The sequence below is a fragment of the Tympanuchus pallidicinctus genome, unplaced genomic scaffold, assembly GCF_026119805.1.
Source record: "Tympanuchus pallidicinctus isolate F22 unplaced genomic scaffold, pur_lepc_1.0 scaffold3, whole genome shotgun sequence".
Taxonomy (NCBI): Eukaryota; Metazoa; Chordata; class Aves; order Galliformes; family Phasianidae; genus Tympanuchus; species Tympanuchus pallidicinctus.
Window position 1 is genome coordinate 90,808,711 of NW_026294747.1, and position 24,431 is coordinate 90,833,141.

The 24,431-nt window shown below is 46.9% G+C and overlaps 1 protein-coding gene and 1 long non-coding RNA gene across 2 annotated transcripts; both read right to left on the bottom strand.

The window, feature by feature from the left end:
• Positions 1-8,285: 8,285 nt before the first annotated feature.
• On the bottom strand, positions 8,286-13,037 carry LOC128085769 (uncharacterized). The gene is made up of 2 exons (XR_008209084.1): positions 12,637-13,037; positions 8,286-8,748 (listed from the first exon to the last, which is right to left on the bottom strand). It is a non-coding gene; the product is annotated as an uncharacterized LOC128085769 (long non-coding RNA).
• A 7,269-nt stretch (positions 13,038-20,306) lies between these two features.
• Positions 20,307-22,968, bottom strand: HOXA1 (homeobox A1). The gene is made up of 2 exons (XM_052693574.1): positions 22,289-22,968; positions 20,307-21,925 (listed from the first exon to the last, which is right to left on the bottom strand). The coding sequence occupies exons 1-2, from the start codon at positions 22,893-22,895 to the stop codon at positions 21,570-21,572; spliced, it is 963 nt and encodes a 320-aa protein (XP_052549534.1). The 5' UTR covers positions 22,896-22,968; the 3' UTR covers positions 20,307-21,569.
• Between the last annotated feature and the right edge of the window lie 1,463 nt (positions 22,969-24,431).

A 24,431-nucleotide genomic window follows, 5' to 3' on the forward strand; every position in this document is an offset into this window, starting at 1 on the left:
ATTTGCTCATTTAATCACAGGCTGTGCTAGTGAATGCCTGCCATTCAATTATCTTCAAAACCTTCATCGTGTCACTGGACAATAAAATGTGACAAGAAGGGTATTACTGTGCTATGGTCATCTGACATCAAGAAGTGTCTAATTATTCCCTTCAGTGATTAGCTATGATTACTACTTTAACCAATGTATTTAAGAACATAACTAAGAGTTTCAAATATTCATCACAGAATACTTTATAAGGCAAAGAGTTGTTCATGGAGGAAAGATCAGCAGTTCCCCGCAGACTGCCCCCAGAGCAGCAGCAACCTGATTGCTTCCAAAAAAATTCTGACCTTCAGAATGCTCCTAAGACACAGCAGTCACTAGCCTAAGGGCAAGCCATGCATCTTACCTGCACTGTTAGCAAGAGATACCAGAGCTTTAGGAAGGATCTATATATTCAACACCCACTTTGGGTCATTCTTTCTTGCCCTAAACCACTCCAGTGAGGGCTGACTGGAAGAGCTGGAGGCCAGACATTCGTCTGAAGCGTTCAAAATAACTGATGCCATAGAGGCCGCTGCATTATTCCAGTATCTCCAGGCTAGACTGGCCCCAAGGAAGCACTGTTACCCCTCTCTGGTAACACTGGCAAGCCTCACCCAAGGTTACTGCATGCACTTTCTATATTTCATTTGAGAATTTGTACACACATTTAAGATTAGGACATCGTATTGGTTAAGCTGATGCAGTCCTAACTCAACAAAGCCACTTCAACCAGTATAGGACAAGGACAGGATTTTCTTACTGGCATCTGAAAACGGCAAGTTGCAAGAGTGAGAACCAATAAAAGGTTGCATAATGCCACATTCCTCAAATGTGGTTAAGTCATGGAAATTCTTGAATTCAAATTCTGCTTCATTCAAGCCTTACCTTCACAATAAGCAATGGGCAGTGGAGGCTTCCATCCAGGAGGGGAGACTGCAACAGGCAAGGAATAGCTGAGAGGCAAGAGTGATGTTTGTGCAATAGGAAGGCTGATTGTCAAGGAGAGGGCATGACAGACCCATGGACTGACACTTACAGTAGATCTAAATTACATCCAGGGTCAAACTAATGCTGTCTCCTTCCCTTTTGCCCTACTCAACGTAAGTCAGACTCTGATGAGGTGGAAAATTTATCCTGATCTTTAAGTTCAAAGTCAAGACACACATTTCACAGTGGTGCTGCAGTAGGGGGAATTAACACCCGCATAAAGTAGTAAAACAAGTACAGCCAGCCTTTCACTGGGAGAAACTAGCAGTTTCAAAGGCACATTGCCAGTCAAAATCTCTCTCCCACTGCGGCTGAGAGTGGCTTCTCAATTTGGTCTGCCTTCCACACTGCATTCAATGTGATGAGCTAACAACCACAGCTGGCACTGCTGCTGGCAAAGTCAACAGTTGCCTGGGGCAGATGATGGGTAGAAACAGCAAAATAGCCCTGCTTTACCTACAGCAGAGCCCTGGAAATTCAAGCTGGGGAATGTGGCAGATGTCCCACCCTAGTGCTCTAAGAGGGACAAGTCTGGCTTTCGAGGACTCTCCTCCCTTCCAGCCCTTCCTTTGCCCTTCTCATCCAGTACTGGGATGAGCCCAGTCCTCTCATGTCACGGCTGCAAAATACAGTTCTGACAACACTGCTGAGAGGCTTCAAGCTGGACCCACAGATAATGAAGCCCTTTGCAAGAAAATGAGTTGCCAATTTTGTTTCATGTGGCACAATGAAACTTTTAAATAAAATCCTGATTAAGACAGGAAGACACAGACTTGATTCACAGCAGGGAAAGCTGAAAACTGCTTGCTACATGCCGTTAAATTACCAATTTCTACCATTTTATTTTTAAAGCAGATTGCTTTTCTTTGAACTGGGAACAACCCGGTATGTGCATCATTTTGGATAATGTGTATGCAAGGTCACTTTGTCAGTTTGATGATACTGAGTCCAAAGTAAGAAACTCAGGAGGCTTTTTCCTATCCAGTTTAGAAGTACTTTTTGATATGTAGACCTCAGCGACTCTATGGTAGGAAAAGATCTGTCCCAAAATGTGCAGACTGTAAACTGAATTAGCCCAACTCCACTGTAAGGACCAGAGGGAATCATTCAGCTTCCACCAGTCATCCTCCTGAGCCAGGAATGTAGCAATGAGGTGAAATAAACTTTGTAGCTCTCCCTCCTATTCCTTTCATTTAAGTCACAGAGCACAGTTTGTATGTGCAGATCATTACCTTCCATCTCAGCTGCAGAGAACTTGTTACACATATCAGGCACGGCTAGCAAAAGTTTAATGAGGAACACGTTAAGAACAATGCACCAAAACATTAACTGAATGCTAACTGAGAATAATTTGTTGCATTTTGGCCATATTTCTTCCTAAATCTTACTTAACTTATCAGCTTTTCCATTATCTGGCTGTATCTATGCTCACGTGTGTCCATGTAGCTGATCATCTCAGACCAGTTCCATTTTCTGTTGGGATACGCATGAGTAACACTGAAGTAAATGCTCAAGCGCACTTCATACAGATAGAGGTATGTAGAGACAAGATCATGAATTTTAAGATGCAATTACTGGGATTCATATTTTCTAGTCCTTGGAGGTATTTTCTCAGATCTTCCTCAGAAATCTTTTATCTCCCATCAGCTAGGCCAGCTGTGAGTTTGCAGCCCTGTCTGCATGCAAATCTAGTCCTGTTTTTACTGTCTGCCTTCAGCTGTGTCAGAAAATGTTGCAATACCTACCTTTTTGTGTTCATCTGCAGACAAGAGGACTATGTCATATATGCTAACCACTATAACTGTTGTGTTTGTTTTCAGTGCCCAGGCAGAGAGTGGTGCTGATTTTTAGGTATCTGTAGTTTTAGGTGACAGTGCAGTGCAAAGTGCAGATGAGTTTGTATTGCTGCAAAAGTGAGCACCCAGACATTTTAAAACATCCCTTTGAAACTCATCCCTCACCTTCTATGCTGATGAAGCCTTATAGGTGGAGCTGTACCCTATAGTAACAAATTTTTGGTGAAACCATCTTCCCTCAGCAATGCCATGTTTTAAGGGATCCAGCTGATTTAGTGACATTCCCTTCTTCCGCAGTTACAAGGGGGCACTGATAGCACACAGTCACCATACTGCTGCAATTCCACTCCAGGCTGTGATGGAGAACAGTCAGCCCTGGCAGCTGCCACTACAGAAGGCTTTCATGTTGGAATCAGGTTAGATCTTTCAGTTGTTTTAGACCTAGAGTTGCCTAAGCAGTACTGATAACAAGCTGAAGAAATCTAAAGCATGCAAATGAAGAAGTGCTATGCTGAAACTGCTTGCTCTTATCAGATATTTTTTTCTGGGCTTAGGAGACTATCTGTATGTCCTTTCTCTGGTGCCTGCTTTTGTTACACCTCATCTTCTTTATGTCCAAGCAATCTTACATAGTTGTTGGTGCAAAATGCCATTTATCCTGTACCAATAATGCTCAGGTATGCTAATGGAGCAGAGTGTCCATCTCTCCTCGGAAAACCTTCTCTGCTCACCAAAATGCTCCTCTTGTGAGACAAACAAACAGATAGAGGGATGAGAACAAAAAGTCGTAGGAATGCAGAAAGGATGAGGCAACCAAGAGGGGTGAACTTGGTGATGCATTAGTCTATTAACTCAGATGCCAATAGAGCTGTGCAAAACCTCAAGGTCCTACCAGACAACAGGGTGCCATGTTAATGAAAGAAGTTGCTTTCAACTGGCTACACTGAAGCTTCTTCTCTTCACCTTAAGCATCACTGTAGCAGCAGCAGTGGAGAAATGCAGATTACTTCAACTTCAGTTACTTAGCTTCTGTGGCCAATTCCTTTCCACAGCTGTGCTCACTGTACCCAGACTTTCTACATGGTCATCTAAATCTCCTAGTCAAGCCTGAGCACGCTTATTTTCCAAAGCAGGCAAGAATAAGATTTATTCAACTTGTTGTGGGTGAGGCTTACTGAATTTGTTACTGTGGCAGTCCTTCAGTGAGACCTGCGGCTCTCGGTGACTCCCTGCAATGGACTTAGCTTACATGACACTACTGAGACCTGCATTGCAATAATAAGCCGTTGGACTGATTGTTTATTATACATAATTAAGATGTTGGTTAACCATGACATCCAGAATGAACGTTAGAACAAAGACACTATGCTAAATCTGGAGCAGTATTCCAACCCATCAAGATATCAGTGTGATTGACAGATCAGATAATCTCTTCAGTAATCCTCTGAATTCTAAACACAGACACCCATAACTCAATGGCAGATAAGAGCACACTGCGGTTATACTCTACCACAACAGAGAACAGAGTTTGGTTGACTGGCTTTATTCACTCACTGTTGGCACAAGGTTCTTCCAGCATCTCTGTAAAAATAATGTTTCACTGTAACTTTATTATAGTCTGGCATGTTCATTAATATCAGTGAAAAATTCTTGCAGAGATTCTGCTTTTAATTTTTTTATAAGGCAGTAATGATGTAATAAAGATTAATTAGTGTAAGTTATAGAGTCTGAAGTGTATACCTTCAAGCTGTTAAATGTGTCAGTAGAGATCCATTATGACAGCAATGGGCATATTATTCTCAATAGGGATTGCTCTATTTGCCAGTGTGAGATGTGTGCTTGTTATTAAGACAAAACCAGTGAGGGGGACTCAGATTTAAAGGCAGCTGAAATAAGAGCCTTGCTTTACACAGCATGATAAGCCTTGATTTTGTAAACACTATTACTTTGCTTTCATTACATATTCCTGCTGGTATTATTTCAGGGCATCAGCTATTTTATAGGCTTTTATTTGTCATCATACAAAATCAGGCCAACAGAACATGCTTAGCACTTTGCAGCTAGAACAAAAACAAAAAACAAAAAACAAAAACAAAAAACCACACATCTTGATTTATGAAATACAAATACTTGAATTTGAAATAGGATCTAGGTCTAGATGGCCCATCAGGATTATTACTACAACTACCAAGTTATAACAGCCAGTTCCATACAAGGCTAACAACACATCTGTATGTTTGGGCGCTCCATAGCCCAATCAAGCAGGCATCCACTCACCGCTGGATCACTGTAGCACAAGTCCATCTGTGTCTATGAACCTAAGTTGACAATTTAGCTGTATTCCTACCACCTCTTTATTCAACATCTTTTTTTATTCATTAGAGGATTGAAATTGATTTTAAGTCTCTTATCAACATATTTTTAAAATAAAGATGAAATGCAGCAGTAGGATATTTGCTGCAAACTTACTATTTAGATGTGAATAAATAAACTATTTAGTTGTGAATACCAATAGCAAACACATTTCTCAGAATAACTTGGATGACAGTTTAAAAAGTTCAGGGCTTGAACTGGTTTCCAAATAGGCTGAAAACTGCATAGGGATGATGAGTCCCTTCAAGTCTGAGGCGCACATCTGCAGGCATTGAGAAATTCTCCACAACCACCAGGCTCCGGTGGGACCAACCACATGACACACACAGCTCTTCTCCACATCCCACATCGCCGTACTGAAGGGTTGTCATTTGTTTGTGTTTCTCAAAGGGATATTTTCCAATGCATACCCAGTAGTCGTTTCTCAACAATGTGTTTTTCAAACATGAGGTTTTATTCACAATTTTCCTGTGCACAACCTTCCTCTAATTTCGTGGGAGTACAACTTGGCTAGGACATTGGCCTTTATGGGAGAACATGCAGGCATCAAGATTAGCCTTCCTTCTCTCAGTTTTCAGTTTTGTTTGTTTGCTTGCTTCTTTCCAAGTTGTAGTTTGAAAAAAAAAACCTCACAGTCTCACTCTTCTGTGACTTAAAGTTGAATCAGAGAATTTTCCTCAAACTTTCAGAAGAAAAAAAAAGGTCTTTTATGAGGAGCATCAAAGCTTTCAGCTCTAGAGAAGTTTGGGAGGAATTTACAAGAACTTGAAACCTTGGAGAAAAAGAGTGCCACGAGTGACTTTCCCAGCTCTGGAAGAAACGTGGTTCCTGACACCTTTCATTTCACTCTGCAGACCTGGGCCTCCAGTGAAATCAAATGTCAGCTTTTTTCAGAGCAGAGCTCAAGACGAGATCCCCCCTACACTTTTTGCTGCCTTCCTTTGTCTCATTCAAGCTCACTTCGCAGTGTATACAAGAGCACAATACAAGGGAAGGAAAGCAGAGATGGGACGTGAGAAAAGGAAAGAACTCCGCTTTCCCTTCTAAGTGAATGCCCATGGAATCTCCAGCCCACGGATTCTCACCTCATCTGCTCTCTATTGGACAACTCCTGGCCCAAGAGGACTCTTCGAGAAACCTGCGAGGCTCATAGAACATGAACTCTGAAGTCTAGAAGCCATGTTGTCTCAAGTCTTGGATTATCTGCTGCTTGAGAACTCAGCAGAGCCTGAAGTAGGACAGCTTCTCATAGCTAGACTCTGATTCTAAAAATCCAAAGTAAAGCCTGTGCCTATATTTATATACGTAGGAAGGAGCTATTGTTACTGCAATATGGCCAGTCCTGGATCTTCAGCTACAGCTGCTACTGGTGACTGTTGTACTGCAGATTAGCGAGGCTTCTCAAGTGCCACTTTTTGGTTTGCCCTTCAGTACCAGAACAACAAGAATTACTTCTGTGGTGTTGATTGGCATCCCCTCTGTGGAAGGTGCTAAACAAAGAAACAAATATCCTCTCCTTCATATGTTTAGATTCAAAATTAAGACCAAACTATCGTAAGACTTCTTTCCTTGCAATCTGAAGTCTGGGACTCAGCACTTCTAAACTACATCCCATATGACTTTCCATGAATAAATTGTTCCTAGAGTTCAAGACATGTTTGTTTGCTTCATGTAAATCCAGGAAGATACATGTATGAACATGTATTTACTGAAGATCACATCTGTGCTTTGATGTATTTGTAATTAGATGCACAGTTTCTCAGGCTGTTACAGAAGACCTGCGTCTAGCTATGACCCACTTAAATATTCCAGCCATGGAGTTTCTTTTCCTTTTTTTTAATTTAACCTTACCATTGCCATGATTTGGATCTATGTATTTAAAAAAAATACCTGAATTATGTGCATTTTACTGTGAATGAACCTATTCATACTCCTCAAGTAATCAACTGACTATAGAGCTTATAATCATGAGAGAAATTGAATTCTCAATTAATGTTTTCAAAGTTGTATTGAAGAATTTTTCCACTGATTACACTTACCATTGATTGAAAGAGATTTTAATCAGTTCAGTTGTTTTTTAGGAGGCTTAAACACCAAAAAAATGCTCATCTCATGTAAGAGTATTTGCATTAGAAAGACCCTTAAACAGATGAACCTTAAAATTCCATCTTAATTTACCTTACCTTGCTATCTCCAGTGGAAAGATTTAGAAGCAGTTCTCGTTTGAAGATACTCTGCACCATAATTTTAAGCACATAGGCATATCTATTTCCTGTTAATAAGCATCATACAATTTTAAAATTTAATCTCTGGGATTGCCATAAAGTTCAGCTAGTGGAAATGCGGTACTTACCTGAGTTCTTATGCATTGAGCAAGCATGGAAATGAACTACAAAAAAAATAAAAGCTAATAGCTTATCAAAATTAAAACTCAAATGCTTAATTTCACTACATAACAAGTAAGCTTTGTGAAGTACTATCAGTTTATATATTTTATGTGCTTACAGTATTTTCCTTTGTTGTTTTTTTCTGGAGAAACTGAAGTCTTATATGAGAGCTGCACTGAAAGCAGTATCTGCTATTTCATTATGTCGGCAGCTGACGTCAGAGATGGATGTTGGTGGCATGGTAGTATAAGCTGAACTTTCCCACTGATGTTCTGCCTGTGTTGGCCACGTGACAGATGGCAGCAGACTTGCAGTCTGACAAAACAGTGTCTGACGTGGACATGTATATGGAGCAAAGGTGTGATATTTAATTCCTTCACTTGCAAAAGGTTTCACCTATGGACATTCATCTAAAGGAGAGTTTTGGTGAGACAGCATGAGCTAGTGGCCCTGAAGGCATCATCATTGCATAGCACAAAACAAGCAGTTGCCTAGATAGGGACTTGAGACAACCTAGTGACTGGCTCCATTTTGGGAGCATGATTTCATCCCAGAGATGTCTTCCTGCCAGTCTGCCTACCCAGGGTACATGCAAGTGTGCTTCATTAAAAATACTGAAGAATCGAGTCTCAGTCCAAATGAAAACTGAGCTGTAAGTCAGTCATATCTGGCCTGTAGAGTATAAGATCACAGTATGTGGTATGAGTTGATATGGTCCAAAACCACAGTGCTTCTCTGACTTTCACATGAACACTAAGAGAACAGTCAAGTCAAAAATTCCACCCCAGCAGGGAGCATTTGCTTTCTCTCAGTCTCATGTGTAGTATGAACGGGCTTACAAAAATATGTGTAATTGGAGCCCTGGAAATTCAAACTTCAGTAAAGGGCCATTGTCAAAACACAGTAAGTTCATCTTCAGGTCCAATACCTTAAATGGTTCTTTTGTGCAGAAAAATATATTTGTTCAGTAATCACAGTGCAAAAATCTTCCTACAAGAATCTTGAATAAGATGAGCTGTCTTGTATGAGATGTTCTGTCTTGTAATCTTTTTAACACCTTGAGTCCGTGAGCTGCTATTTGCTGTCAGCTCCAGAATCCTGCAATATCATGAGTTCACCCTTCTGTCCAGCACAAGACAGGGGATGGGCTTTTCTTCCCTGGCATTGCAGTGCTGTACCTGAGGACAAAAAGTATAACATCTGTAAGTGTTTTGATAAATCAGCTCCTCCAATGATTATTTTTTATTAAAAATCACATGAATTTGAAGCAGTTGTGTAGCATGAAAAATAAATTATCAGAGAAATTGTGAAATATACAAAAGATTCAGGTCACAGGGTCTGGCAATTTCTTTAAAATTTCACACAAGCTGAGATGACAAACAGATGGTACAGTTAGCAAAATCTAGAAGGCAAAATATAGCCCCTGTGTCGCTATAATGATGCCTCTGCTTATCACAGCCTATATTTTAGATCAACTTATAAGGTATTTTTCTAAATCATAGAACTCTCTTGAGCTCTATTTGCTAAAGACAAACTGGCCTGCTAAGATGCATCAGTCAAGCAAAAGATTAATTCCTGTTGTACCAAGTTGTTGTTTTTGGCACAGAAGTCAATATTTATAAGACAGAAAGCAGCTGTAGTGTGCAAGTTAGCATAGTGCATAAATCTTTGCAGCAGGTTATAGCAAGATTATGATACTATCCACAGGTAATACGATGGAAGTGCTGCCACAACAGAGCTTTCCTAATGGTGGCCATCCATTTACCAGTGTGAGCTGAGCTAATGAGGTCACGTTGAATCACTTTGTGTTGTTTCCCCTTTGGAAGCAATCAGCCCACATATAAACCAGTCATATATTAGGAGAGGTCATCAGCACAGCAGTTCTGCAAAGAGTGAGCTGTTTGTACAGGACTCCAAGCCAGGTTCAGTTTTGCCTGGAGCAATAGGATGCATGGCTGCTGACAATGAGGCCTGGGATGCAGATTAACCCCCTTATCCCCTCGGAAGCTGTTGAAGGTGAAAAGCTGCTCTCGACTTTGCCCACAGTGAGATGCTTCATCCCACTGTCCTCCTCACACTGACACACAGGCCAGGGGACAGTGGGGAATGACAGAGTTAATTCTTGATTTTCCTTATGCTATCTTCCTCCTGCTCTGTGTAGCAAGACCACAGGCAGTGAGGGACTGGGGCTCAGTATCACCTGCAACTCCAGTAGACACAGTTCTGCCTTCATGGCAGGGGGTCAGAAGATATCCTCAAATGGGCACCATGCTCCCATCTCTTCCACACAATACAGCAGGAGCTGTGGGTGTTACCGTGGTGGATATTACCAGCCACTCTGCTTTCATTTACTGGTGGTGATGACAAGCCATGCACCGCTGCACCCCCCAGGGTTCAGAATACTGCATCTGGAGCACCAAGTATCCAATATCCTACAACTCCAAGTGCCTTGTCAAGCCCAGTCTATCCCTGCCCTCAGCTCCCACAGCCTTAACACAGTAGTTTCTCTTCCTTGTGGCATACAATGAGATCTACAGTGGAGCAGGTAAAGCTAATCTTGTGTGTGTGTGTGTGTGTGAGGTTATAGATTATCACTGCCATCAGCCTTTCTCCCATGATTAAATGGAGAATATTGAATTTCTTGTTACAGTATCCTATCCCTAAGACTAGATGTGAATGGAGTTCAGCACGGAAAGGTACCTGGATATTTTGCCTTCCTGAGAAGCTTGTCACACCAAATTTCAGTCTTCTGGCACTGCCCATGAGTGCAGATTCTCACCACGCAGTTTCAAGCTTATGGCTTTCTCTCCATCTTACTATTACATTCATTCTGACATTCTCATCCTTGCTTGACCAAATTATATGTGGTTTTAGGCAAAGATGTTAGAAATCTAATGTGGAATAGATGCAGATTGAGCCCACATGGGAAGCAGGAAATACGATAGAAATGTGCAAGTCCATTATATGAATTTATCAGCATGCATTCTACAAGCTTTATAAATTTCTCTAGCACGATCATCTGTTTCATTCCTAGAAGAGAAAAATCTAACAAATATGAATTTCTTGAAATAGGCGACAGAAAGAGATTGGCTCAGAATAAACAAAATAGTTGAAATTACATTTTCTTGGCAAGGTTTGCTTGTGTTGTTCATCAAATAAATGCACATTATGTCTTGCGCTGCTACTCAGCTGTGATCCCATAATGTGTTCCCTGCATCCTGTCAGACATATGATCCTTTGTCCCATAATAGACCCAACTATCTCACAACCAGCTGAGCTCAGGGTCATCCCAGGGTCAGGCTGGTTAAAGATGGCTGTCAGTTCACCGCCTGACTCACAGACACGCTTTAAATCACCTTTATCTCGCTTATGCTGATGCTTTCCAGCAGCTGCCAGAATAGGAGCTGGAGCACCTCTGTGCAATGTAGGGAAATACCTTGTAGCATGCCTGAAAATTTCTCTTTGGATCCACCAAGCCCAACACAACCAATGTAAAGAAAGTACAGCCCTATGTGTAATGCGGAATGAGGATTATTTCAAACATCTTTTTGCAAGGTGGCTGAACAGGAGTGTTCTCATCCATCTTGCAAATGAAAACAGAAACCCAGAAAGTGAAATATCACCTTTCAGATCAGAAATATAATACTCAGCCTGAAATTTCCAGCAAAAAGAAGATCTGAATAAGTAGGTCTGATAATCTGGGAAATGCATCACCTGATGTTTTTATTGTGATAAATACCTCCCTTCAACTCCCGATGCCATACAACTTCTTAATGTTTGTCACCAGTCTCCAAGGTACAGAAGAAAGACAGGCCTTAATTGTAAATTTACACATGCTTTATTGCCGGTGCAATGGCAGGAACACATTTAACAGGATTGTCATTCCAGTTAATTATGCTGATTCTGACATACACCTATCACTTCTAAAATTGATAGTGTCTTTCGACCGGGTAGCAGCATCACAATATGCTGTGCCTTTCTCTCTAAGGTTAAGCATGCAAGGGGCCAGGGAATGGCAGGAGAAGGAGTCCCTGCATACTAAGCAAGTGCTGCAGCTCAGCCTCCTCTTAGCAGAGAAGCAGATAGCTCAGAGCAGCACATGTTCCGCATTTCTGTGCATGCTTCAGCCACAGCCCACCTGCCTCAGGCAAAAACAACAATCTCCATTATGCCTAATAGTAAACAACACCATCCCAGACCCTCAGAAACTCAGCCCTGTTCACAACATGTAACACCAAGCATGCAGACAGCTGGTAGCACTTATTAAAGATATTAAAGCAGAAGAAAAGATGGTAGAAAAGGAAGCAACTGCTTAAAAAAAAAAAAAAAAAAAAAAAAAAAAAAAAAAAAAACACCTTTGTGATAAGAAAAAAAATCTATGTTTCCCCTGCAGCAACACTCTGAGCCTGTGCATCTTGGGATGAAGGAAACAAGGGAACTCTTGAAATCAAAAGCAAACCACCAGCATCAAATGGGAATAAAGCACCATCCTTCCTTTCAACAGTTACCTTTGCTCAGAGTAAAGCCTAATTTTAAATCCCCACATTGAAAAGGTGGTTAGAAATCTGGGGAAGTAGTACATCCCCTTTCCTCCCCACACACCCCAGTATAAATTTTGGGGGCCTTCCAGAAGGGAAATGGAGGTACACACTTCTCATATTCGCACCTGGCCAACAAGAGTAAGGTTTCAGGTTGTCTGAAAGGAGGAAGGGAAGGGGGAAGAGTGAGAGAGAAAGGAAGGGAGGAGGGAAGGAGGGAAAGAGAGAAGGGGAATGGAAGAAAAAGGATTTTCCCTCTTCTTGCCCCACACTAGCTTTGCCCTTTTGGCCACCCTCATCCTAACATGAATAAAAGCAATAGAAGCACTGCTCCAAGTGTGCAGGCTGGAGGATGTAAGCTCATCATGTGCTGCCAAGACTTGGAGCACCAATGACAATCTTAAAGAGCTTGTCTTAAAGATGTGGATAAACATATGGGAAATGTAAAGATGAACCTTCTTTTTTTTTTTTCTTCCCCCAAATTCTTTTAAATACAAGTGCAAGGTGTATGCAGAGAGGAACTCTTACCCCTCCTTTCTTCTGCTAAGAACTTATGCAGCTCTTCACTCTACAAGTGTACCTAGAGTAGTCAGGAGAAGGTATTTTCAGTAGTGACATTCTGGCTCAGCACATGTACTCCTACTCACAACCACAAGGACCTTCACACGTGGCAGCTGAAGGAACGTCTGAACTTGGGCTGGCAGGGTCGTGGGAGCAGAGCACCACACCTGCTGTGGGACAGACTCACTGCAGGCAGGTGTGTTTCCAAGAAGGGATGCTGACGGGCTTCATTCCTCTCTCCCTCTTCTCTTTGAGATCAGATACCATCTACAACACAGATAGTGACTCTGGGGCTGCTTCCACTACTCTTTTTCTGACAAAACACCTCATTGGAATAAGGCACCATGCTACAGAGGACCCTGTACAGCTGTGGGGCCAAATGCATGTGCTGCCCTCGAGGAAGGAGCTCCTGTCTTCTCCTCTCAGTAAATGCACACCTGAATGCAGTTAATATTTCTCAGCTTTGCCATTCATCTCCTGATGTTGGTTTGGTTTTTTTGTGTGTTTTTTTGTGGGTTTTTTTGTGGGGTGGGGGGAGGGTGGGGGGTTTCCTATGTCTAAGAGGAATTTTATGAAATAAAGATCTAAGGACTGAAAAATGTATGTGCAGAGGAGGAGGAGTGTGACAACTTTTGCAGCCCTTGTGAAAGGTTGTTTTGCTTGTAGACCAAAGGGGAGGAGGCCTGATCCTGCTCTTACTAGATAAGCAGATATCCTGCAGGCAAGCAAAGCTGGCAACAGGCTGAAATCGTGGTGAGAGTTGAAAAGCTTGTTTTTCTCTATGCACAACAAACCAGAATTGTTGACAGAAAAGCAAAAGAACATCTGCTCATGCTGATCTATGAAAGCTTTCCCCAGCTCCATTAACCTCCCTTCTTTGCTTGTCTCTCTTTCTCTAGGCTGAAAATTATCATTTAAGATGTTCGAGGCTTTCATTTCTCTATTAATCAAATTAAATCTCCTCAGCCACAGTTAAAACACTCTGAGAGGTGCTTTGACCAAATATCATTTGCCTTGCAATTAGAACTCATTTTTAATACAACAGGGGGAAATAGAGAAGCAGAGCTTTGCAATCAATAGAACTATAAATTACATGGAAAAGGAAATGGCAGCATCCTAGTTTTAAACAACAGATTTATTATCAAAGTGGGTAGTATTGTATCAATGGAGTACATAAGTTTTACAGAGAGAGAGAAGGAAATGCACAGACAGAAATCAATGTTAACATGGCTCACTGTTACTTTAAATGCTGCATATGAGGTGACTGATTTTCACTTCTTTTAAATCGTAAAATGTCACACTGAAAAAGTAGTTGCTCAGGAAAAAAAAATATAAAACCTGCAGTATTTTTAGGGCAAAACTATGCCAGTTATAATATGTGAGATCTGCGGAATGAGGGGTCTCATTTTATGTTCTGTATTCAACCGTGGTTACGGCTGGTTAGTAAAGAACCCTCTCAACAAGCTCATAGCTAAGGCTATGCATAAGATTTCCATCTAAGCCTTAATGGTTTGCACTTGTTTTGATTCACACATACTGGTCAGAGGGACGAAAACTGTTCTTTCTAGTGGTAGAAAATCTTTTAAGTGCTTTATCTTCCACTTTCACAAGCAGGATCCCCAGAGATAGATCACAACTATAATGTTAAAGAACTGAGGATCTGACCAAATGTTGCTTGTTGGGTTTTCATTGCTTCGGTCTGCAGCCTGCCCTTCTGCCTTCTCAGTGGAAAGCAGAGGATGGATTTTTGCTTGTTGTTCTGTATGGAGCCTAAAGTTACAGCCTGGTTCAGAGCCCACTGAAATGATCATGACTCTTTCTTTTCGGCCCTGGTGAAAATAGAGGCAACCTTCATGGTCAACTGTTTCCAAAACACATCACTGTTCTGTACTCAAAAAGGTGGTTTCATTGAGGCTGTCTGGATTTCTAGATCTACTTGTCTGCTTAGCAATCGTTAGAGCTCTGAGTCCTAGCAGAATTGTCAGTGTTTTTTATCTATTTTCCTTGTGAGCCTTACTGTGGCATTCAAAACCCCAGGGTAAGAAACATATAATCTGAAAAGAGAAAAGTTATCTTTACTGATGGATTATTAGGTTCAGTGGGCCTAATCTTCTGATTTGCAGACCTGAAGCTCAGGTGAGCCAAATCTCCGTGGGCAATGGGCCATGGTAGGTCCAACACAAGATCGATGCATGCACGGGGCCGGGTACAAGCCTCTGCTGACATTAAATCATTCAGTCTGGGAGCTGACTTGTAAGAAGCTATGGTAATGTCTCATTAAATTAACCTAAATTCTGAGGGAGCATGCACATTCACATGGATACAGTGGGAGCTGGGATTTACTTTCATCTTTATCCTCTTCCTCTTCTGACCAACATACAGGTCTTCTCCAGCCCTTTTTGTGTCATCATTGCCTGGTCTCCTAGCACTGTCAGAAGTGCAAAACTGAAATACATAGAGGAGGAGACTGAAAATGTAATGAACTGCAAAGCCCCCTGGGGTCTTAGTTGCCTGCAATGCCCACCTTCATGACTAAACATATCGTTCATGCTAATGCTGTTTGCTGGAAGGAGTGTTCCTTCAAGATAACGTCTCTGCACAGTGAAATATGCATGGCTTTTCGATGGCTCAGCTCAAATAGGATCACCTTTCAGTGCCTAGACAGTGCTATTTTTTAAATATTTTTTTCCCCAGCACAGCATGAGGAACACAAACTACCCCAATCAATGCACTTTGTTTTGTGATCCATCCATCCCCAGAACCATCCAGGAGTCCACTGGTATTACAGTGCAATTGGGTAGGTATTTCTTCCAAAATAGCCCAGTTTGGTAAAGTCATTTTCTTTGTTGAAGATTGGAGGGAATATTATACAACTAAGCTAAGAAAATAAAATGAGGCTTGCATAGCATTTCCAATGGAACTGACATTTTGCACATGAGTTTGTCAACCTGGTGCACCAGTCAAAATTTTAAAAAGGTTTTTTGTTAATAAGGAGTTTCAACTAAAACTGCGTGGAAATCCCTACCCTCATGACTTCCATAACCTTCACCGTTTTACAAAGCCGGAGGGAAACCTGAGCTGCACTCTCTGGCTCTCACTTCAACTCTCCGATGTGTCCCCAGATGAAGTCTGTTGTGCACAGCTGTGCTCTGCACCTGAGTGCCCACCGCTAGGCAGCAGTCTGGAGATTCCCTCTGCCCTGTTCCCCTCTCCAGCCTCATCCTCATCCCGTCTCTTCTCATCTCCTAACGAACCCGGCCTCCTGTGTTTTCTCTGCTCTTTATTCCATGTCACCGGAGCTGAGTGACTGCTGAAGATGAGAGGGGATGAGGAGTGTGAAGAGGGAAGCTCTTGCCTTTGGTCTGAGCCTGACTGGGAATGATGAAAACCACATGGGCTATGAAGAAGTCCAGTCCAACTTTTTGTTTACCGAGCTCCCTAGAAACATCAACATCTGTCACCACGAACCCCCTAAAAGGGGCACCCCCTTGCTACAGGACCCCGCTGGCAGCTCCTATCCCTCTTCCCCGAGTCCGGGCCGGGGCTCCCGGGTGTTGACAGAAAGGGAGGGAGGTTATCCGGGACTGGTGAGAGCTGTATTAATAGACAAAGCAGATCGACAGCGATGCCCTCCGCTCAGCGCTGCGGTGCCACGCGGGCGCGGACAGCCGCCGGGGTTCGGCTCAGCTCTCGCAGCCCCGCACTCTCCCGGTGCAGCCGTCGGGGCCGCCCCACCCCGGCCCGGCCCGGCCCGGCTCAGAGCGGAGCTGAGCACTCCGGCCCCTCTGCCGTCTCCCCTCAGTTATTGTCGCAGTGCACACAACGAATTTTCCTTCTATTAGTCATTTCCCGAAGATCAAAACCGAGGACAGCTGCGAATGCGATCGATCCCTCCAAAACTCCTTAGCCAAGCATTCCATCAAAGTAGATATTTCCTGGGATTTATTTCTTTTTTTTTTTTCTTTTTTTTTTTTTTTAATAATCGATAGCTTATTACTGGGTTTTGACTTGGTTTTCCTCTGGCCGGCTTACAGCCCGGGCTGCAATTACGCAATACCCCTCAGACCTTCGCACAGCCGAGCGGGTGGGACGCAGATACCGCCCTCCCCATCGGGGAAGCCGGGCCGGGGTTGGGGTCGTGCTACTCCCTGCCGCTCCGACACCTCCTACAGCTGTTCAGAGCGGAGCGCACCGTGAGCCCCTCTGTTTCCCAACCACCCTCTGCACCGCGTCTTACACCGACGAGAGCGGAGGCGAAAGTTTGGGGCTGCGGCTGGCCTCCTGTCCCCCCTCGCTGCTCCCGTTCTGCTCTCCTTTGGACTTGTATTTGTTTCGTTTGATTTATGGTTTTTATTATTCATTTACTTACTTATTTTTGGCAACGCGTTGGCTTTGTGTTTATAAACCGGACCCACTCAAAAACCGCGAAGCGCCAGTTGTTTTCACCCTAAGAGAGGTCGATCATCATTTGGTCACATTTTCATAAGAATCACCGGTGGCCATTTCACATCACGAGACACGAACTTTCAAGAAAAGAAGATCGGAAAGCCAAAAGAATTGTGAAAGTAATGTCTGAAACATTGAACACGGAACAAATGCTTCAAATATGGCACTGCCCCATTAAAAAAGAAAGGGGAAAAAAAAAAAAAAAAAAAAAAAAAAAAAAAAAAAAAGGGAAAAAAAAAGGAAAAAAAAGGGAAGAAAAAGGGAAGGAAAAAAAAAAAAGAAAAAGAAAAAAATGGCGCGGAAGCTTTTCTTCCGGGCCGATTTCTGCTCGTATTACTAAAATACGTCATTTTTTTGGTGGTTGCATGGTAAATGGGGCTCCTCACATGATTAGAATCAACAGTTTGGCCCCGAGTTCTTCGGAACTTTCTTCCCAGAGGCTCCCATTGATTCCAATGGTCTTTCTGTTCCTGAAACAGGAGTAACTGTGACCTGTAATATTTTTTGACACATAAACCATAAAAGAATAATGTTAACAGCGCGAGTCGGCCAAATGGTGTGCCTGGGGGAGAACGGGAATGTTTGCCTTGGAAGGGAGAAAAGGAGGAAGGAGAGGGGAAGAAGAAAGCTATGAAGAAATATTTGTGATCATTTTAGACATTATTTTGCTATTTAATTAAATATTATCCATTTGGTTATTTCTGTGGGGTTTTTTTGTTGGTTTTTTGTTGTTGTTGTTGTTGTTCTTTTGGGTTTTTTTCTCCTGTAGTTTAAGGAGCTGGCACAGAACTAATCTTCTGGAAGACAAGCAAGGAAGCTAACGAGAGAAATCCTCCGAAAGGATTCAATTCCCCTAATGTGAGCGGGCGGAGGAGCAGCCCCGTACGGGCGCACTCCCGGCGCTGCCGCCCAGCATTGAGCCCCCCCGGCCGCCCCGGGAGCCGCCTCCGCGACCGCAAGTCTCCCGCAGCGCCCCGGTGCTCTGGGGGGGCGCTGGGGGAGGTGGGCTGAGGGGCGATGTGCGGGGGGAAACCTGCTCGCCTCTACGGCCCGAACGTGAGCTCCCGTTAGAGAGGTGCTAACAAACCCCCGTTAAGCATGCGGTGATGTAGTGACTAATCTGCGTTGATCTCTGGCCTTCGAAGATTTCCTACAATTAGTAGAGACATCCAGCGCGTTTTGCCCAGATTTCTTCTTCTCATGGCCAGATTTATTATCATTATTATGTATTCTCACCGAGAACAGAGAGGGGGGCGAGGCTCCTCCAGCTGACCCTGCCGCTGCCGGGGAGAAGCTCCCAGCATCTCGCCCTGCCCCTGGGACTCCCCGCTTCTCCTGCGGGACGGTTCCCCGCAGCCCGGTGCGTATCTCCGGGACACCGCGGAACGACTGAGCAAAAAGGAGAGGGAATTACCGCCGCAGGGGAGACCGAGAGAGGGACGGAGAGAGAGGGATGGCTCTGCGATTGTTGCCTTTAGCGAGGCAGTGAGATTAACCACTGGGGCTTATTCTAAAGTGACCCATCACTGAATTCATTTCTGCCTGAACTTTCGGTGAACCTGAGATTAAAGAGGGGAGAGCAGCTAAGCAGTTTGTTGTTAGCTGCCTTTTCAACAGCCCTTTCAGACTGAGTAAATATTGATCGCTTTCAATCTGATTGCCCCAGAGGAAAACACCAAAGCATCTCAATAGCCTCCAAAAGTAAACTTTAAAGGTGAACAGTAGAAATGGCCTTAAGTATGATAGGAGGATGCTAAACTCCATTTGACATTCGAACGCGGTTTGAGTTGGGATGGTTGGTGAGGGAGATTTTTTTGTGAGTTGGGTTTTTTCTTTTTTTTTTTTTCTTTTTTTTTTTTCTTTTTTTGGTTATTGTAGTTGTTGTTGTTTTGGGGGGTGTAGGGTTTTGTTTGTTTGTTTTGGTTTTTTGTGGCTTTTTTTTTTTGTGTGTGTGTGTGTGGTTTGTTTGCTTGTTTGTCTGTTTCCCAGACATTCAAGAGAGAAAAATAGGGGAAAAAATCGGGTGTAAAAACAAAAGGTTCCCCTCATTCCGAAGGACAGCTGATTGTTCCCTTGGGCCAACTCGTGCTCTGCTCGTTGAGGTATTTCTGTACCAAAAACTCGTTCCTCCTTTCCCCACCGGCAGCACTGAGGTCTTGATCGTATCGAAATGATAACAATAAAAATATCTAAATGAGTTAGGGTCGGGAAGGTTGGGGGTGTCAGATTTAAATCGTTCGTGGCTGAGAAAAAAAAAATAAGATAAAATGATAAAGCGAAAAAAAAAAAAAAAAAAAAAAAAAAAAAGTTAAAGCATGGGGTTTGGCTCGGAAGGAGGGAAAGCTCTGTTGTCCCAGCTCCGCGCAGACGGACGCACTGCCGTGTGTCCCGTCCCACATTTAGGCTGTAATTTATGAGCTCTCTTCCCAACGCATTGAGTCAGCATCGAGGGAGCCGGCTCTCAGATCCGGATTCCAGCAATGTTTAGATCCAGATTTCTATATTGAAATACCCTCATTGGCATGCAAATGCCACTTTAACACATCCAAGTCTCTGGAAGAAGGCCATCTGGTTTGCTTTGTGGCTTTACACTAATAAACAAAAGGTAAAGTATATGGCAGGCTGGGAAATGAAAGAAATTGAGGCAGCGCTGGCGGGAGCCTTTGGAGACAGCCCCGCTGCCTCGCAGATAGCTGCTCTTGATATGGCCGCCGCGCCTGCAGATCGGGGCTTGTTTCTTTTGACACCGAAGTGAAGAACGTTTCGTTGGCTCCCGGCGATCCCGCACAGCAGAGAGCTCTGGCAGCGCTGCCCTGCAGCTATGTCGTGTCAGGCGGTGTCGTGCGTGGAGCTTCCAGAGGCAGCGGGGACTCCGGGCACCCCCCGGCACCCGCTGTCCCCCTCCCCGACCTCTATGCTTTTGGCACCTCATGGAAATGTCACACTATTTACCCTCAGTAACTTGTTAGGGCTTTCTCCAGAAATACGAAGGCAGCGGTTGGAAACGGGCTGGGAGCACCTAGGGGCCATCCCCTCCCCCCCGCCCCATCCCTTGGCAGCCCTTCGGGGTGGCAACGCTGGGCGGGGGGGACACGATGCCCGCGGTAATTAAATGTGCAGCCCTTGCGAGGGGCCTGCGACGTGAGGAAAGAGGACTCGAAGACAGTTTCTGCTTTTGAAGCGTGCTCTGTTTATGTAAGTGTCACCATCCATCCCGAGGTGAAAAGGTTAGCACTTGACCCAGGAAGCTCTCGTGTTTGTGCTTCAGAAATAGATCGGGGTCATAAATTCCTCCCAGTTACAGCGGAGGGCCACATATTTTTTCTAAAAATAATGCTGTTTGAGCATAGGAAAGGAGGAAGGTGCGTGTTTATGGGGCGGACCGGGCAGGCAGGGGGGGATGAAGCTGGGACCCTCCTCCCTTCTCCCCTCGGAAGTGCCCAACGGCGGAAAACGTGCGAGCCGAGCCGTGACGTGCCAGTGACGTCACGCAGAGGTAGACACACGAGGTATACCTGAAAGCGGAATATATTTATTACAGACATAAGGACCCGTAAATCCTGCTCTGGGTCCCAGCGGCGGGAACCGCAGAGCCCTGGTGATTGTACGCAACGTCGGGGGACGCGGCTCCCGCCCGACAGAGCTCCGTGTCCCGAGTACAGCACACACGGGGCGGCATGCAGCGGCCCGGACACCAACCACAGAAGTTATACATTCATTTGGCCATCCGACACATTCACGAGTGGGTCGAAAAGACATCGAGGCTAAAGGAGGGGGGATACGGAAACAGGAAGAGGTGAGGTCTGTGGGGCGGCAGTGTCCCTCTGTCAGGCACAGCCCAGCACAGCTGTATGGGGGAGGGAGGGACGAGCACACAGGGTAAGGTTTACAAAACCTAGTGCAATTGAAGCCTTGTTTGTCACGTTTTGGGAAAGCGCTACGCTTTGAGGTATCTGCTGGAGCTTAACACGTCTGCTTGATGCTGCCGTCAGCCTGACCGATAGAAAAGCGGGTCTGGTTTGGCGAATGCACTCACCCTGCTTCACCTGATCATCTAAACGTCTTCTCTAGAAAAATCTGTAAAAAGATAAATCTCTCGGACAAAGTATTTACAAGCAACAAACTCATAGACACGAACAAAGTATACATTAAATTAAAGGGTGAAAGTCCTAGAAGTCGTGTAAACACTTGCCATAGTGCATCTCTTCGTGAGGTTATGTACCCTCCATGACCTGTCTGTCAGCCAGTGAAACTCAGAGGAACATCCTTGCGGGGAGGAGGGAGAACCCACGCGTGTGCCAACGCAACTCCTCCGGCAAGGAGGTGAGGAGGGGGGAACCGAAATAAAACCTCTCGGCGGTAGGGGCCAGGAGCGGCCGGGCCGACGCCCCCGGGCCCGACCAACGGACGGATGGACGGACAGACCGACGGAGCACACCGCAGCTTGGGGGAGATCAGTTGGTGGCAGGACCCGGGTCTGAGGTGCAGGATGCGGGAGAGGCGCTGCAGGGCGACGGGCAGCACTTCTCCGACGGGTCCTCCGCCTTCTCCTCACAGCCCGTGGGGGTGGTGGGGGAGATGGGCAGCAGCCCCTCTTTCTCCCTCTTCTTCTGCTTCATCCGCCGGTTCTGGAACCAGATCTTCACCTGCGTCTCGTTGAGCTGGAGGGAGGCTGCGATTTCCACCCGCCTGGCCCGGGTCAGGTACTTGTTGAAGTGGAACTCTTTCTCCAATTCGGTAAGCTGCTTGGTAGTGAAGTTGGTACGGACGGTGTTGGGCTGCCCCACGAAGCCGTACTCGCCGGCCTTGCCTGTGAGGAGACAGGCAGCGTTAAGCGAGCGCAAATGATTTATAGGCTACGTAATCGATACGCCCGCAGCGGCCGAGCGATAGGGATTCCTCGGGATACGGGAGAACCCCCGGCAGGGTGAGTGATGGGGTGCGAGGTGCTAAACTCCCGGTGTCGGGGGAAACTCGGCAAGTGCTTTGTGAATTACACGAAATATGACCGCGGGAGCGGTGGGAGAGAGACCGAAGAACCGGCTCCCACCCAGCTCTGAGGGCACAAGACCCAGCTGCCCCCGCGAGCACCTGCACCCGCCTCCCCCCACCGCCCCGACGGCGGTGCCAGAGCGAACCGGGCCGGGCTGCCCCGCTCCCGCCGGCCACTGACCTGTTTTAGGGGGGTTCCTTTTAACTTTCATCCAGTCGAAGGTCTGCGCCGGCGGCGAGGTGTCGGCGGAGGGGGAGCGGGAGTTGTCCTGGTGGCCGGCGTGGAGGGGAGAGAGAGCATGGTTGTAGGTGCCCAGGGGCAGGCTCTGCTGCTCCTGCCCGTACGGGGAGGGCACGTACTGCGCGGGCCCCCCCGCGTAGCCCTGGTGCGGGTGCTGCGCTGCGGCGGAGGAGAGGCTGCCCGAGTAGACGGCGGGCGCGCAGGGGGGGAAGCCGCCGCCCAGCTCGGCGTCCTGCCCCAGAGCGTAGGGGCCATAGGCGGCGCCGAAGCCCTGCGCGCCGTACGTCGGGGGGCAGCCGGGATGCGCGTAGGACACCCCCAGGCCGCCGTGGTGCTGGTAGGCGGCAGGCTGGGCCGGGGGATGGTGGTGCCGGTGGGGACTGAGGGGCACCCCGCGGCCCACGAGGAAGCGGTCCTCCCCGCTGCAGCTGCCGGCGCTGACGGCGCAGGGTTGGAAAGTCGTAATTCCGTGCTCAGGGTGGTAGGAGCGGGCGGCACAGGCCCCCGCCTCGCCGCCGAGGACGGGGTACTCGAGGAAGGAGCTCATCCTCGCAGCGTGCCGCTGTCACGCCGCCGCCGCCGGGTCTTCAGCGTCCGGCGGGGCCGCGCCAACTTTCCCACTTCCTCCATGGGGCCGGGAGGAAAATGACACGAAGGTACCGCGAGCGGGGAGGCACGTGGGGGGCGGCAGCCAATGGCTGCGGCGCCTGCGGGACTTTCCCGGCTCCTGCCGCTGATAGATCGCCGCGTCGGGGGCATTTAAACGCCGAGCGCTCCGACGGCGCGGCACGGCGCGGCGCGGCACAGCGGGGCAGGGCGGCGGCGGCCCCCCGGGGGGCGAGGGGCAGGGCTGCTGCGCCGCCGGGGTCCCGCCCGCTGGTTGAGAGGGGAAGGCAGCGGAGAACCCGGCGGAGGAGTCCGGCCCGCGGAGCCCGGCCCCTCCAGGGTGAGTGAGTGAGTGAGCGAGTGAATGCCTCTGCGGCGGGCCCTGCCGGGCTGCCCCTACGCCGACCCGGCTGTCAAACTGGTGCCGGGCACCTTTGCCGTTCTTCCGGCTCGGAATGGGGAGGGCTGAATCCGCGGCATGGGGCGGGGGAGAGGTGATGGGGACAGAGCGGAGAGCACCAGCGCTAGGGACGGCGGTGAGGATGTGACCTGGCGTGAGGACGGAGACCGTAATGGGGATGCTGACGGGGATGAGGATAATGCGGGGGATGAGAATGGGGCCGCTGCTCCGGCTCCTTCGCAGAGCCCAGCGCGACGCGACGCCAAGAGTTAAAGGGGCTTGTCCAGCCGCATCACCAGGCGGCCGCGGACATTAGCATGGAAATGAGGCGCTTCGGGGACTGACGGCCATTGTGCTCTGCTGGGCACGCCAGCCTCCCCCTAGCCCGCATCTCCTCTCCCCCCGCACCTTCTCCGGACTTCCCCGCTTCAGCCGGGGCTGGGGTAGGGGAGGGGGAGTCGGGGGGCTGACGACGGGGCGGAGGCCCGCCGGGCTCCGCAACCCATCTGCCGGGTCCCCGCGGCGCGCTGCCACCCGCATATCTCGGACCGGGCGGGGGAAGGGTGCCCGGTGTGCTGCAGGTCGCAGGCCGGGGAGGCGTCCCGGTGCAGGGCCCGGAGAGACGCAGGAGACTCAGGGCCCTCAGCCCGACCCTTTTGTCCCCGCGCTTTGCCACCGCCCAGACCGGCAGTGGTGGGAGGTGGCAGATGGCCGGTGGCAGAGGTGGCCCCAGGACCCTTGGGAACAGGGCTGAACATCAGTTTAAGCTTATACTTCCCCACCCCCATCCACGGGTTTTTTAATTAAAAAAAAAAAAAAAAAAAAGAGTCCGTGGAAAGAAAAGGACGGGGGGCGATGGGACGTGGGTTGCGACCCCATATTCTGTTTACATATGCGGAAAGTGAAAGGGGATGCCAAGAGCGGGCATCCATCCGTCCCAAGGCTCTCGTCTATCTTCATGGAGAGGAGCTGGCACCAACAGTCGGTGCTCCTCAGCACCGACCACGGGAGGAGCCGCCTCCTGTGCTGCTGCAGGTGCACTCCCTGCTCTTCCATCGCTGTGTGCTCGCTGCTGCT

What these genes read in the sequence shown, in the direction of transcription:
- HOXA1 (XM_052693574.1), bottom strand. Translation starts at nt 22,895, where the DNA reads ATGAGCTCCTTCCTCGAGTACCCCGTCCTCGGCGGCGAGGCGGGGGCC. An exon ending in AAGGAACCCCCCTAAAACAG is followed by an intron (nt 21,926 to 22,288) that starts GTCAGTGGCCGG and finishes GTCTCCTCACAG; the next exon opens with GCAAGGCCGGCGAGTACGGC.